We start from the raw sequence: 12,299 nt of genomic DNA, 5'->3' as shown, positions 1-12,299 counted from the left end.
TCAGGCGCGGTGGTGAGAAATTTCAATTTCGCCCCTCTTAACATCCCTCTCAGCTCCATTTTTGGCAGCGACAGTGGTCGCTGTCCCAGTCGTTCCCTGTAAGTACAGCCTTGAACCCGTGTGTTCTGCTCTAACAATTTTAACAAGCCCTCATGGCTAACAAGTCGCTCAACTCTCCCTCTTTTTCTCGCTTTTCTCGTATGGGTTTTGGGCTTCGGATAAAGTCCCAATCAGCGTCTCCCAGTCCCCGAATTCGTGATTCCGCGAAGTCAAATCAGGACAGCGACTGGTACATTCCGTACAATGGTCCGTACGAGCCTCCTCGAGACACCTACGTACGCAGCAAGGAGCCTTTGAGAGACAGTTGGGGAGACCCAGTGGTGGATGCTCAGGCAGAAAATGACGAAGAAAATCCCATATTCAGTGATGCCGAACTTCATACTCGATACGGAAACTGGAATCCTGCAGACGAACGTAAAGGTCGCCCTAGAGCTCGTACCCAGTCTTCTTCTTCTGGTACTGTGGATCCAAGTAGAGCCAGTATGGCCACTGGGCGGCGCTCCACCGTCTCGCATGTAGGCAATCCTCCTCCTGTACCTTCTTACATCAGTCTTGCAGGCGGAGTTGGGGAGTCTCCGGTTCCAAATCCGCGTGCTGTTCGCGAAACTGCTTCGACCAAGAGGAAGAGTCTGGCTAGTCTGTTCACATTTAATAGTACGAGCAGAAAACTTTCATCGTCTTCAAAGGCAGAGCGCCAACACACTCCCAATACTCCTTCTCGCCTATCAGATCAGGGCCTTCACTCTATTGGCCTTTCCAAGCTACCACAAACACCACATTTACCATCAGATCCTGTAGCTGCAGTTGAATTGTTCGGAGCTTCTGCGGCAACTGGTGATGAAGAATACTACAATTCGTATTATTCATCATTGATAAATCAGCCTCAAAATAACCATCAAACTGCTCGTCAGCCTCCTGATACATCATTTCAACATACTCTGCAGCAACCGTCTTCACCTCAGAGCCTGCCAAACTCCGAACCCTCTTCTGCCACACATCCTTACGCCTACGCCTATTCATCTTCGACTCCTCCCGCTGCCGAAACTCCCCGTTCTGCACCCCCTCCTAAAACCCATTTCGAGCGCACACCTATCCCTCATATATACCCAGAGAAATCCCGAGTAGTATCTCCGGCTCAAATTCTAAAGTCCAAGTCAATCCCACAGACTAAATCGCATCTCCCGGGCCACGCCTTGAGTCTGAAGAACTCCATCTCCTCTCCTGATTTGCGTTCCAACAATCGGAGCAAGTCATTAATACCGAAAGGGAAGGATAGATGGCTTTCTGCGGAAACCTGGTGCGACGCACTACTATTTCCTCGTCCTCGCTTCAGACTGAAGCAGGATAAGGACGCAAGTGCGTCAAATCATGCAGGAAGTGGTCGTATCGTCAGTCCACCAGGTAGCCCCGTTTTGGGTTATTTTTCCAACGCGAATGCCGCTAAGCCAAGTATAACATCGCGCGTCCTTGCTCATTCCCGGTCGATGGTCGATTTGAGCAAACCAACTGTTGCGGAACCATCCAACCTACCTAGAACCGAAGCACATCCACCTCCAGACCTACTCCAAATTGCTCGCCCATCTGAACAGTCTTCTCCTTTTCGTGCCCCACGGCCCAAAAGTTGGGCTTTAGACGACCTTGCGCTACCCAGTCCGGTTCCATCATTAGCCAGGTAAAGTCTGTGCAACGAAATCAAATCACATTGAGCTTGACCATCTTTTGTTTTTTTTTTCTGGTTTCAGAGTTTTGGAAGAAGGTCAGATCCTCGAACATCAGCGGAAGAAATGGCAGGCACAGGCAGTCAATTCATTCCAGAATCATCGAGCTCGTTCTCTTTCTCGAACTCGAACAAAATCGCTTTCTTCGAAGCAACCCAAACGAAAGGATAACTCAAAGCTAGACTTTCTTGCTGCTCGCGGTCTTCTGGGTGACCAGAATGTTATCCCGGTCAACGTAGTAAAACCTCGCCAAAGGTCAGATAGTCAAACAGAAAGCCGTGGGACTACAGTTGGGCAAACCTCTTCCCATCATCATCATACATCCTCACTTTCGAAAACCTTAACCAAATCATCTAATAAGACCCACTCACGGAACCATTCCCGGACTGAATCTATTGGTAGATCTGCCGTTAGAATGGTAAAAAATACGGCAAACCATCTATGTGCATTCGATGGTGAAGGCGTCAGTCCTGCGGAGGAAAAGATGGCTGGACTCGAAGGGGCATTGCAGAATAACGCGACCAAGGTAATCACTTTTGCGGATCCCGCTCAGATGTATATCGAGTCGCCGTTGCCGAGTCGGAACGGTCATTCTGTATCGCCGACACCTTCTGGGATTAGCGAGTCCAGGATGGGCATCGCACTCACGACACCACCTATGACAGAAGAAACTTTTGAACCTATAAGAATGCCTGCTCACCCTTACGCCCAAGGAGGCTTTTCGTTCCTCACACCGCACATTGATTTTCAGTCCAATGCTCGTGTTGATCTCCCGTCAGCTCAAGCTAAGCCATCCCATGAATCTCGGATACAGAATCCAATCCCTGTTCCGACATCATGGCATCCCTATGCCCAAGCCGGCTCGTCCGCTCGTGACTCATATCAGAGCGAGATGAAAATCACGCCCCGCTTGCGCTCAGACAGTGACGTTCCACCGCCACAGAAGATGTGGGCTCAATGGTCCTCGGGTGTTGTCCAGGAGATTCTACCAACCGAACTTCAATACTCTCCCTATCTGCCTGATCAGAAATCTATGGTAGAGGATGACTCGCAAGTACGGAAGCAGGTCAGAAATTCAAGTCCGATTTATAATACTGCCGGAGTTGGAGAAGCACTTGCATTTGCTGCTATGCATAGATACAGCAGGGATAGTGGGATTGGAACGAGCGAGGAACATGCGTCTGCCCAGGCCGAGTATGAAGCAGGGTCGATCAGCAGTAATCGGTATCGAAAAACAACTCAGTACGATGTGACACGCCCGTTGTATCTGCAGAAAACTGTAGCCTCAAGCCCGCTCCAGGCTGCCATCATTCCCACTCCCACTCCTCCATTAGAACTGATGAGACAAGAGTCTTCAAATTCGGGTGGCAACCATTCTTCAGATTCTTCGCCACCAATGTCGCCACCACCACCGTTAGGAAATGTGGATGACCTGGCCACTTTTCATGATTTGTTCTATCGTCCTAACATCTCGAGGAATGTTTCTAATGATGGCGCTACTCCCGCTCGGATCAATGGCATACCTTGGGATGTTGCCAGCGCTGGTCAACGAGGAAGCGGTCTTACCAGCATTGCTCGACAGCTTACAGAAGAGCTTAGCGAATCGCGGGACTCTTTGAAGAATTCTATTAGTTTTCGTTCCCAGTCTAGTTTATCTGCGTTGCGTCAGAGTCTCTATGAGGCTCGTACACCTCCTGCTGATGCGAACATGCGTTTTGTGTTCTCGGACTTGCCAGAGACTGCTTCGCTCAACACAAATGGAGAGAGAAAGAACTTGCAAGCAAACATCCTGACTTTCGAACCATCGGTCCAAATTTCAGAAGACGTAGAATTATCTAGAGCTTCCTCCCCTACACGATCGCCCGTGGATAAAGATGATGATTTAGGTGAGTACGGTGTTTATAATTGGTAGCAAACACAGATTGACGGAGACGAAGACACAGATGAATTCCGAGTTGGTCAAATCGAGTCGAACATCACTCCCCCCGCTGTTTCTGGCGTGAGTCGCGTCTCTCTTACTGGTCAAATGGCGTTTGCCATAGGAGATGACGCACTTTCTGAGCAACACAATAATGAGGATGTTCCGCCATCAACCGCTCATTTGACCACTGCCCACTCTAGTCTACAACCCCCTTCTGCCGGTCTCACACGCTCGAGCTATATGACTACCTCAGATGGCTCCCGAATGTCTGGGTTATCCGATTTTCCCGATCCTCCTCTCCAACGTCTGACACCCGCTCACATGTCGTTGCTCAGCTCGTATTTTGACAATACGATAACTGAGAAGGAGATTGCTGACGTCCGGGCCTACGGACATGTGAAACCCGCTACTCGCTCTCGTTCCGGGTCTGTTCTCACGTCACGCCCGGAGGCTCAAGGTAGTAGGCCTCCAATAGACGTTCCTGACAAACAGGAAGGCGTTTCTTTCGACGGAAATGAGGAGATTGACAATCTCATTGCTAGTCTTTCTCCCTCGTCTCATTCGTGAACACTTAGGTTGTCATTTTTACTTTTGCCACATATTTCCGTGTATAATTTTGCGTGGTTTCAGCAAAATGTGTATGTATCTTTAACTTTATCCTACTTATTTTGTACTGTCATCGCTTTCAATTTGTACTTTAGATGATTAGATCATGAGCATTATTCTACAGTTAAATACCTTTGCTACCTTCATACAACTTGGTAATTGCACAAGTTTGTTCTCTCTCACTGTAGGGTAATTGGAAGACGTGCTGTCGGGTGTATGGCATCCCACTGGACCAAGTAATGTTGTGGAGGTTCGCCAATACAATTCAGCGCATGCGTAGAATTATGAATAGTAATAGGAATCGCCCGACACTCGATTTAGCCGTCGAAATAGGCGCTCAATACCATGTTGGAAGGCGCTTATTTTGCGTCAACAATTTCAAATTCTTCCACGTTGACAATGAAGCTTCTCGGTTTCCTTCCATTCCTTGCACTCCCTTTGGTCTTTGCTGCCACAAAAGATAGCAAATCCCAACTTGTCTCCCTTGCCGCTTCAGGGAATGGTGTGATCAGGCTCGATGCATCGGCTTTTGATTTACTTACTGCCCCCAACCGTGACTGGTCCGCATCTATACATTTTACTGCCCTAGACAAGAGACGACGTTGTGCACCCTGCAAGTGCGTAAAATGCTCCTTTGCATGCATTCTATCTCACCTTAACTATTTGAACCGTTCGCAGAGAATTTGACCCAGCTTGGAACTCTGTTGCAAAGGCTTGGGCCACTGTCCCTGCGGAACAACGCGACAATCATTTCTTTGCCACTCTAGACTTTGATGAAGCACCAACCGTCTTCCAAAAGGTTAGCTCTGCTTCGTTTTTCTGCGCTCTAGTGGTGACACGTCGACTCTACAGTTGAATTTGGCCTCCGCTCCTGTTGTTTGGGTTTATGGTCCTACGGAAGGTCCTCGTGCAAGTGGAAGAAATGTACCTTCCAAATACGACTTCTCCAAGTAAGAGAATCAACTCATGATAACCATCTGTACTCAATACACTTTTCAGCGGATTCGAGGCAGAGCCTCTCGCCCAGCACTTGTCCAATCACACCCCCATTCCTATCCCATACAAGGCACCCATCGACTGGGCCCGCTGGATTACCTTCATCAGCGGACTTTTGGGCTTCGCTCTTACTCTTCGATTCATTGCACCCGTCCTACAAAACCGTTGGACTTGGGCTATCATCACCATCGTCACTTCTCTCACTATGACTGGTGGATTCATGTTCACTCGTATTCGCGGTTCTCCGTACACTGGGGCAGATGGTTCTTGGATCGCTGGCGGATATCAGAATCAATTTGGACAGGAAGTTCAAGTTGTTGCTCTCATATGTATGACCTACACTATATTTGTTTTTGCGCTCCGTACTGACTTAACTATAGATGGTACCTTGGCTTTCTCTGTAGTCATGTTGACCATGATTGTTCCCTATCAAACTTCACCGGCTCGCCAAAGGCTTCAAGTCTATCTCTGGAGTGGAGTTCTCATGCTTGTTTATTCTGTATTGGTTACCCTCTTCAGAGTCAAAAACAGAGGATACCCTTTCAAACTACTCTTGTAGAAAATACGTACAAGAGAAAGTTAACATGTTCATTTGTTCATATGCCTGGTGGAACTTGCTGGAAGGACTGTGCCAAAAAAACAAATAAGTAAAAAGTACATAAGTGAGTTATTTATTTCTCTATGAGGAGCTTTCTTGTTGGAACACATCTACGTATCGACTTCGAACGTTGCGTTTTGAGGCCTGAGACCTTGGCCGCCCGGGTGGAGGGCCAGGAGGGGCTAAACGAGACCCAGTAGGTGTACTTGGCGCAGAACCAGGTCCTCCTTCGTCTGAGGGAACCAAGTTGGACCTAACTCGCATGGGAGGTTTACCAGCAGATGGTGGATTGTCCATCGCCGAAGCCGCACGCGGCGGCGGAGGTCCTGCGCTTGGAGGCCGCATTCCTGCCAATGGCGGCCCACTTGCCGGTCTTGGAACTCCACCCGGAGATGTTGTCTGTGCTCTCGACGGAGGTGGAGGTGGCGTCGCGGGTTTGGAAACATCTTCCGATCCGACCTGTTGCACATAAATTAAGTGTGGTCATTCCTTTTTGAAAAAAGAATCAACATACTTTTTTGTTCACCCATTTCTTGAGTTCTTTGTCGTAATAGAAAGAACTCTCCTCCCCTAAACTGGCTTTAACAGGACCTGGTGTAGATTCACGCTTCCATAACCGACTAAGCCAGGATCCAGAGCTTGGCGCTGCTTGCGCTTGCGAAGGATTTATATCTGGGGAGATCAGTTATTGAAACGTGACAGTGTATTACGCAAAATTACCTGGACGAGCTGGCGCAGCCTTGTGTTCTTCCGTTTTTGCAACTCCAGACTTGTCCGCGTCGTCACTTGCAGATTTTGGTTTGGGCTTCGAGTTACCAAAGCCAAGATCCTCTTCTTCTTCTTCTGCATTGTGGATCGGTGAACCATCGGATTTCGCCTGATATGTTGACCCGATAGAATGGTCGTGGTTGTCCATGAAAGAAATGAATCCATCGACGGTAGGTGTGAGAGCGCTACCACTGAGTTGGACAAATGATGCTGTAGTGGGCGTCGCAGCATTGCCAGAGCCCCACCAAGTGACCTCTTGCCCTTCGTCTTCCTCTGTAGTTCCAAGAGCAGGCCGAGGCGTCAGCAAATCGTTTGGACTAGTGGGGTACTTAGCAGCAGTGGCTTGACCAAACGAGCGAGACTGAGCTTGTGAAAATGTGGTTGTGGAAGCATTGGCAGAAGTCACCCTTGGAGCCGAAGGTTGAAGTCTTTGGCGCGAATGATCTATAGCTGAAGAAGCTCTTTCTGTTGATCCATTGGGAGGAGCTAGTGAACGAGTTGACAACGCAGATCCAGTGCGGGGTGGAGGCGGAGCATAAGCGTTCAGGTTAACAACCGAGCTTTGAGGCGATGGCGTCGTGGATGTAGTGGTGGAAGAGATTGTACTATATTGTGAGAATGGACCTACAAATCCACGCTCATCAGTCTTTTCGCGTTGATGTTCGGTGGCAGTGGGTGATTCCATGTCCCCAGTGACCAGTTTAGCAAAGCGTCCCTCGAGCCAGCCTCCAATTCCATCAAGACTGGGTTTAGCTAACTTGCTACCCATCCACGAACCTCCTTTGTCAGCCTGAGTGACGCCGACGATCCTATCAGATAGACCTTTTAACTGCTCCAACATGACGTTTGTGTAATATGCTGACGGTCTGTTCATGGATGCAGTTATCGCTTCACAATACCTAGAAAAAAGTGATGAATGACGGTTGTTTCCAATGACCATGTATAACAGACCTATTCGAGATCGAGACCTCGCCTAGTTCAGCAAGACCAATAGCTCGGATGAAGCGATAAACCTGAAGATGTGGTAAACCCCCAAATGCTTCTTGACCTTTTGATACTGGTGCAAGCGAAAGCGCGAATTCGTGGATCTCCGACAGAATAATTGGGTCTGGGTCACTCAAGAAGTTTGAAGACAAATGAGGGTTTCGAGCACCGAGAAGTACGATACGAGCAGAAGGATGCTGTGATCCAGCCACTGTAGATGTTTGAGGGGACAGAAGGTAACTGGAATGCAACGTAAAAAATTAAACTTCGAACTATCCGATCGAAGTATAGACACTAACCAGACATGAGCCGCTTCGGTCCATCCGTTACCTGCGAGTTGATCGCCCAACGCAGTCATCGTAGCGGAAGTTTCCGCGTTCACCGTGCTTGAAAGCATCATCGCTACAATCTCAGCCCACTTCGATAATGATTCTGCAGGAATGTTCGCTGCAGGCATGGGGACGGAGAAATTCGGTGTCATCGGAGTTGCGGATACTGTCATAGGGGCCAATAGTACAGCAGCGGGATTTGACAAACTAGTCTTTGGTACCAATTGATGAACTTCCCAAGCAAAAAGGATTAATTAACCTTTGGAAAATTGGTATTTTCAGGAATAACGTTACCTGCTTTGGCACCTTGTCCAGAGAGTAAGCTATACACGACTCTGAGGCTTTCTCTTCCATTAGAAGGGCCCATCGAAGGAGCCTGAGTTCCTAATTCTGTTTTGAGGAATTCATTGACAACCTCTTGCCACGCCTCCTTGTCAATTCCGCTTGCAATGATCATTGCGTGCGACCACAGTTTTTGATCAAGAGCGTAATGATACGCTTGTCGACGTTCTCCGTGAAGAAGAAAGCGCTCGATTTTATTTAATGCTGAAGGCCGAAGAGTAGTGATAGAGATAGGGGTCTCCCCAGAACTTGAAGTATTGGATAGACCCATCAATGTACCGTCTGCGCCCTGTAAGTCAGCTACGGATGTGAAGTTGGAACTTTCTGCGCCATTGGGATCCGCGCCCGTTTGGGGCACTAGAGCTGCACGAACAGCGGCGTCCATGGAAGGTCTATAAAGTTTATGTGCGAACCAGAAATCAACAAAGATAAAAGAGAGAAGGGTATACTCACGTTCCAGACAATTTTCCATCGTTCTCGACCAGCACTTTCAAGATCTTGAATAAGATGAGTTTACTCTCTGTTCGACCCTGATCTTCACTTCCAGTTGGAACATAACCTAGCCCCTGCGAGAATTCCTCGACCCGATCTTCCAAGTATTTGACAACACGCGCTTTCTTCGTCTTTGCTTGCGCAGCAGCTCCGGGTCTAACTAAACCAATCGTTGGAGATCCCGGGTCTGAAAACAAAGGCCCAGGGAAGGAGACGGAAGACAGATTCAAGGCAGAATTTGGGATGATCTTGTTCAGTGCTCGAATCTCTACTCCGGTCGAATTTCGAGAGGCTAGAGCAACGTCGAATCCGGTGTTCATTTTATCAGCACCGTGGAAGCAGGTCACAAATTTTCCACCAAACCCGAAGCTAAACACCGGAACCCGGGCTCCAGCACGACCGAGGGGGTCGTTAGTCCCTAAAAGGGATGGCGAAGGAGCATACGGCGTGTATGTGGGAGCCTTGATGTCTTGAGGTGGACCAAGACTCGATATGCCAGACGACGCAGATCCAGGGTTCGGCGAAGCTTGATCGTTGTCTAGATAATTATACCTAGACGTATATGATTCGCCAGACTGAAACTTGGAGGGCGCATAAGGGTCTTCAGAAAGTGTCGACAAAATCGACCCATTAGACATGGACCGATTATGTGGAGGGGTTACTGGTTTGGAATTCGGAAGGTATGGATTAACATCATAAGACCCACGTGATTGAGGAGGGGGACGAGGTGGAGGTGGTGAAGATATTGAAGAGGCCTGATTGGCTGTGGGAGTATAGGGATTGGAAGGATTCGGTGAACCAAAAGGTAAAATTTCTGGGGACGAAGGCAATGAAGCTCGATAACTGGGCGCATAAAAATCAAGTGACGTCGCCACACCATTGGACAAATTAGACTCCTCTGGAATTTGACCAATCTTAGGGCTATACAAATCGAGAGAAACGCCACTATGAGGTTTCAAGCCTATGTGTGAAGTACGTATGCCTGAGTTGGAAGACCTCGGTCTTGACAGTTCAGACCCGCCGGATAAAGGACTTTGGGTACGAGGAGGAGGAGGTCTGAAGGAAGCAGCAGATGAAGCTCTTTTGGGAGGACCTCCTGCAGGAGGAGAATGTATTTTGAAAGGACTTTCCGATCGCGGAGGCAACGTGGAAGTTTCGGGGGAGCTATTGCGGTACGAAGTAGGAGGGGATGCCGTGTTCATACTGCTGTTAAGCGCGACAGGGATATTATTAGGACGTTGATAGTCCTGGACACCACTCGAAAGACCAATATATGGATCTTCAACCGCAGTCTCATTGATCTCCGGTTCAGTTTTTTCATGCGGTAAAGCATAAAAGTCATCATTAGCCTGGTTCAAGGGCGTAGAGTGTTGTGCATCCAGGGTAGAGTTGGTTGGAGATAGGGCATAGGTAGAGTATGTCGCATCGAACCCGTTGGTATGAGGTAGTCCATCAATCTTCGACTGGGAGCCATTAGACACGGGAGAGGGTAAGCTGTAAGTGTTTGAATTTGAGACAGGCCGGTCACCACTATGGAAAGACTGAACAGGGGTCTGTGCGGCGCGAGGCGGGGGCGGCGGTACAGAACGCTGGACAGGAAGTTGAGGTGGAGGTGGTGAAAAAGACGAGTAATGATTAGTGGGGGCAGCGGAGTTCCGAGACGATTTCCTTGATGTTGTAGTTGGAAAAGGCGGATCGTAGGCATTCGATACTTTTGGCCGATTCAGAGGAACTTTAGGCGCCGGAGGAGGGGGGACTGCAGCGGTAATTGCAGCATTCTGATAACCGTATACATTCTGGGAAGACGTGTAGGAAGGGACACCATAAGTGGATTGAGGAGGTGGAGCATACGTATTGTAGGTTGTCTGGGGGGAAGCCGCAGGTACTGGGTTGTACGAATGTGCAGCGGTAGCCTTTTGTTGCGCAGGTGGAGCGTAAGGTTCATATACTGATTGCGAAGCCGGGACAGAAGTTGGAGCATATGCCTGTGACACATTTGCTGCTGTAGACGGAGCAGGCGGTGCGTAGGAGTCATAAGTCGACTGTGAAAGTGTGCTGGCTGTATAAGACTGAGACGCGTTGTAGTGCTGAGAGGGAGTATATGCATTGTACGTCTGAGCAGCTTGAGTGTTGCCATTGGTAAAAGCTGCAGAATTTATTGAGAATCAGCGACCTGAGAATACGACAAAAGCGTACCTGGGGCATACGACGCTGGTTGCGAATGACTTTGCCACTGTTCATCATAGCTGGACTGAGCTCCGTAACCTCCATAACTCTGCTCTGAAGTCGGGGGAACACTCTGCAAATTTGGGTCATAACCATTTGTTTCTGGCCATGAACTGTGCTGTTCTGCGGGCTGAAAAACAGGATCCTGCGAGACAGCTGGTCCAGAATAAGCCTGAGAGGATACCGAGAAGTCCGGTGCTGCAGAAACGTCGTTTACAGAAAACAGGTCATCATTTGCTCCATGGGCCGCAATTGGGGGTTGATCGTCCGAACCAAGAGATGCAAATGGGTCAGAGCCGGCATCTTCTGATCCAAAAAGCGAGGCAGCAGCTTCCAAGCCGCTCATTTTGTCCTTCCAGAAATTCGCGACAAGTAAAGGGCTAAAGGGAACAGAGTAATGACCAGTACTGACGTGGTCACTATGACATACTCAGGCGCTCAAGCAGCGTCAATTTTCAACGGCAAAGAATCAAACTTTCACTTACGCACTCATGTCGAAAAGAAGTCTTTGAGCCATTATTCAAACGGCTTTGCAGCGCAGTTTACAGATAGCGAAATGGATCTATAAACCCGGGACACCACACGAAATCCCGTAATACTCAGCGCAGTGGTCTGGCACCTAGTGGTACGACTATAGGTGAATGTCTGGTACTGTACCATATTTTGATTTGTGTTAGACTACAGACACAATTACCTTGGTATTACACACGAAATACATAAAGTGTGTCACTTGGTACAGGCAGACATACTGAAGAACGTACAAGTGACATAGAGAAATTGGAGGCTCTGGAGGGCGAAGACAGCTTAGGCTCGTGTGACCATCCGTTCTCCGATTTGATTCGTGCTGACCGACACCAAATTTGGTGACTGCCGAACGGCCAATTGTCAATTTCATTTCCTTTCATCTTATTCAAATCACCCAAGGATTCAGAACTATTACGATTCAAAATCAGGACTAGAGGTAGGACTGGCAAGTATGTACATAGTATGCGCAGGAGGTATGTAGCAAGGAAGTAGCAACTGTTATTTGATCCTGGTATATATGAAAAGCCCTCAGAAAATACTACTTGTAAATGACGGGAAGAAGTATATATAAGGTTGGGGTTGGTGTCCGATTCCACTATAGACGGTATTAAGAACGAAGGTGTATATGCTATCCAATGGCTGATACTGAAAGCAAGCAGGCGTATTGATATGCAAATGAAGGAATAGACGGATATATTGGGCGGATTATAGAAGAATGCTGTATGGATTAGCAT

General features: G+C 48.3%; 3 protein-coding genes across 3 annotated transcripts; 2 read left to right on the top strand and 1 right to left on the bottom strand.

Moving 5' to 3' along the window:
- Positions 1–14: 14 nt before the first annotated feature.
- On the top strand, positions 15–4,692 carry C8R40DRAFT_1120405 (uncharacterized protein). Its single transcript, XM_046228764.1, has 4 exons — positions 15–98; positions 148–1,732; positions 1,803–3,664; positions 3,716–4,692. The coding sequence occupies exons 2-4, from the start codon at positions 153–155 to the stop codon at positions 4,264–4,266; spliced, it is 3,993 nt and encodes a 1,330-aa protein (XP_046082928.1). The 5' UTR covers positions 15–98; positions 148–152; the 3' UTR covers positions 4,267–4,692.
- A 12-nt stretch (positions 4,693–4,704) lies between these two features.
- On the top strand, positions 4,705–5,860 carry C8R40DRAFT_1054009 (oligosaccharyl transferase subunit OST3/OST6 family; the record flags this gene model as incomplete). Its single annotated transcript, XM_046224903.1, has 5 exons — positions 4,705–4,922; positions 4,984–5,104; positions 5,158–5,255; positions 5,305–5,630; positions 5,682–5,860. 5 exons carry the CDS (start codon positions 4,705–4,707, stop codon positions 5,858–5,860), a joined length of 942 nt encoding a protein of 313 aa, XP_046082927.1.
- C8R40DRAFT_534652 (Sec23-binding domain of Sec16-domain-containing protein) lies at positions 5,826–11,563 on the bottom strand. The gene is made up of 8 exons (XM_046235371.1): positions 11,011–11,563; positions 8,776–10,960; positions 8,275–8,714; positions 7,951–8,212; positions 7,619–7,891; positions 6,620–7,566; positions 6,414–6,571; positions 5,826–6,358 (listed from the first exon to the last, which is right to left on the bottom strand). Exons 1-8 carry the CDS (start codon positions 11,384–11,386, stop codon positions 5,981–5,983), a joined length of 5,019 nt encoding a protein of 1,672 aa, XP_046082926.1. The 5' UTR covers positions 11,387–11,563; the 3' UTR covers positions 5,826–5,980.
- Positions 11,564–12,299: the final 736 nt, after the last annotated feature.

This window comes from Lentinula edodes (genome assembly GCF_021015755.1).
Source record: "Lentinula edodes strain Le(Bin) 0899 ss11 chromosome Unknown C8R40scaffold_35, whole genome shotgun sequence".
Taxonomy (NCBI): domain Eukaryota; kingdom Fungi; phylum Basidiomycota; class Agaricomycetes; order Agaricales; family Omphalotaceae; genus Lentinula; species Lentinula edodes.
The sequence above is the reverse complement of the archived record's forward strand: the minus strand, read 5'-3'. Positions and strand labels throughout refer to the sequence as shown.

Coding starts and splice junctions, on each gene's coding strand:
- C8R40DRAFT_1120405 (XM_046228764.1), top strand. CDS start 153: ATGGCTAACAAGTCGCTCAACTCTCCCTCTTTTTCTCGCTTTTCTCGT. Junction 1,733..1,802: donor CCGGTTCCATCATTAGCCAG/GTAAAGTCTGTG, acceptor TTCTGGTTTCAG/AGTTTTGGAAGAAGGTCAGA. Junction 3,665..3,715: donor GGATAAAGATGATGATTTAG/GTGAGTACGGTG, acceptor ACGGAGACGAAG/ACACAGATGAATTCCGAGTT.
- C8R40DRAFT_534652 (XM_046235371.1), bottom strand. CDS start 11,386: ATGAGCGGCTTGGAAGCTGCTGCCTCGCTTTTTGGATCAGAAGATGCC. Junction 6,572..6,619: donor GGCTGCGCCAGCTCGTCCAG/GTAATTTTGCGT, acceptor TGATCTCCCCAG/ATATAAATCCTTCGCAAGCG. Junction 6,359..6,413: donor AGAAATGGGTGAACAAAAAA/GTATGTTGATTC, acceptor TATGTGCAACAG/GTCGGATCGGAAGATGTTTC.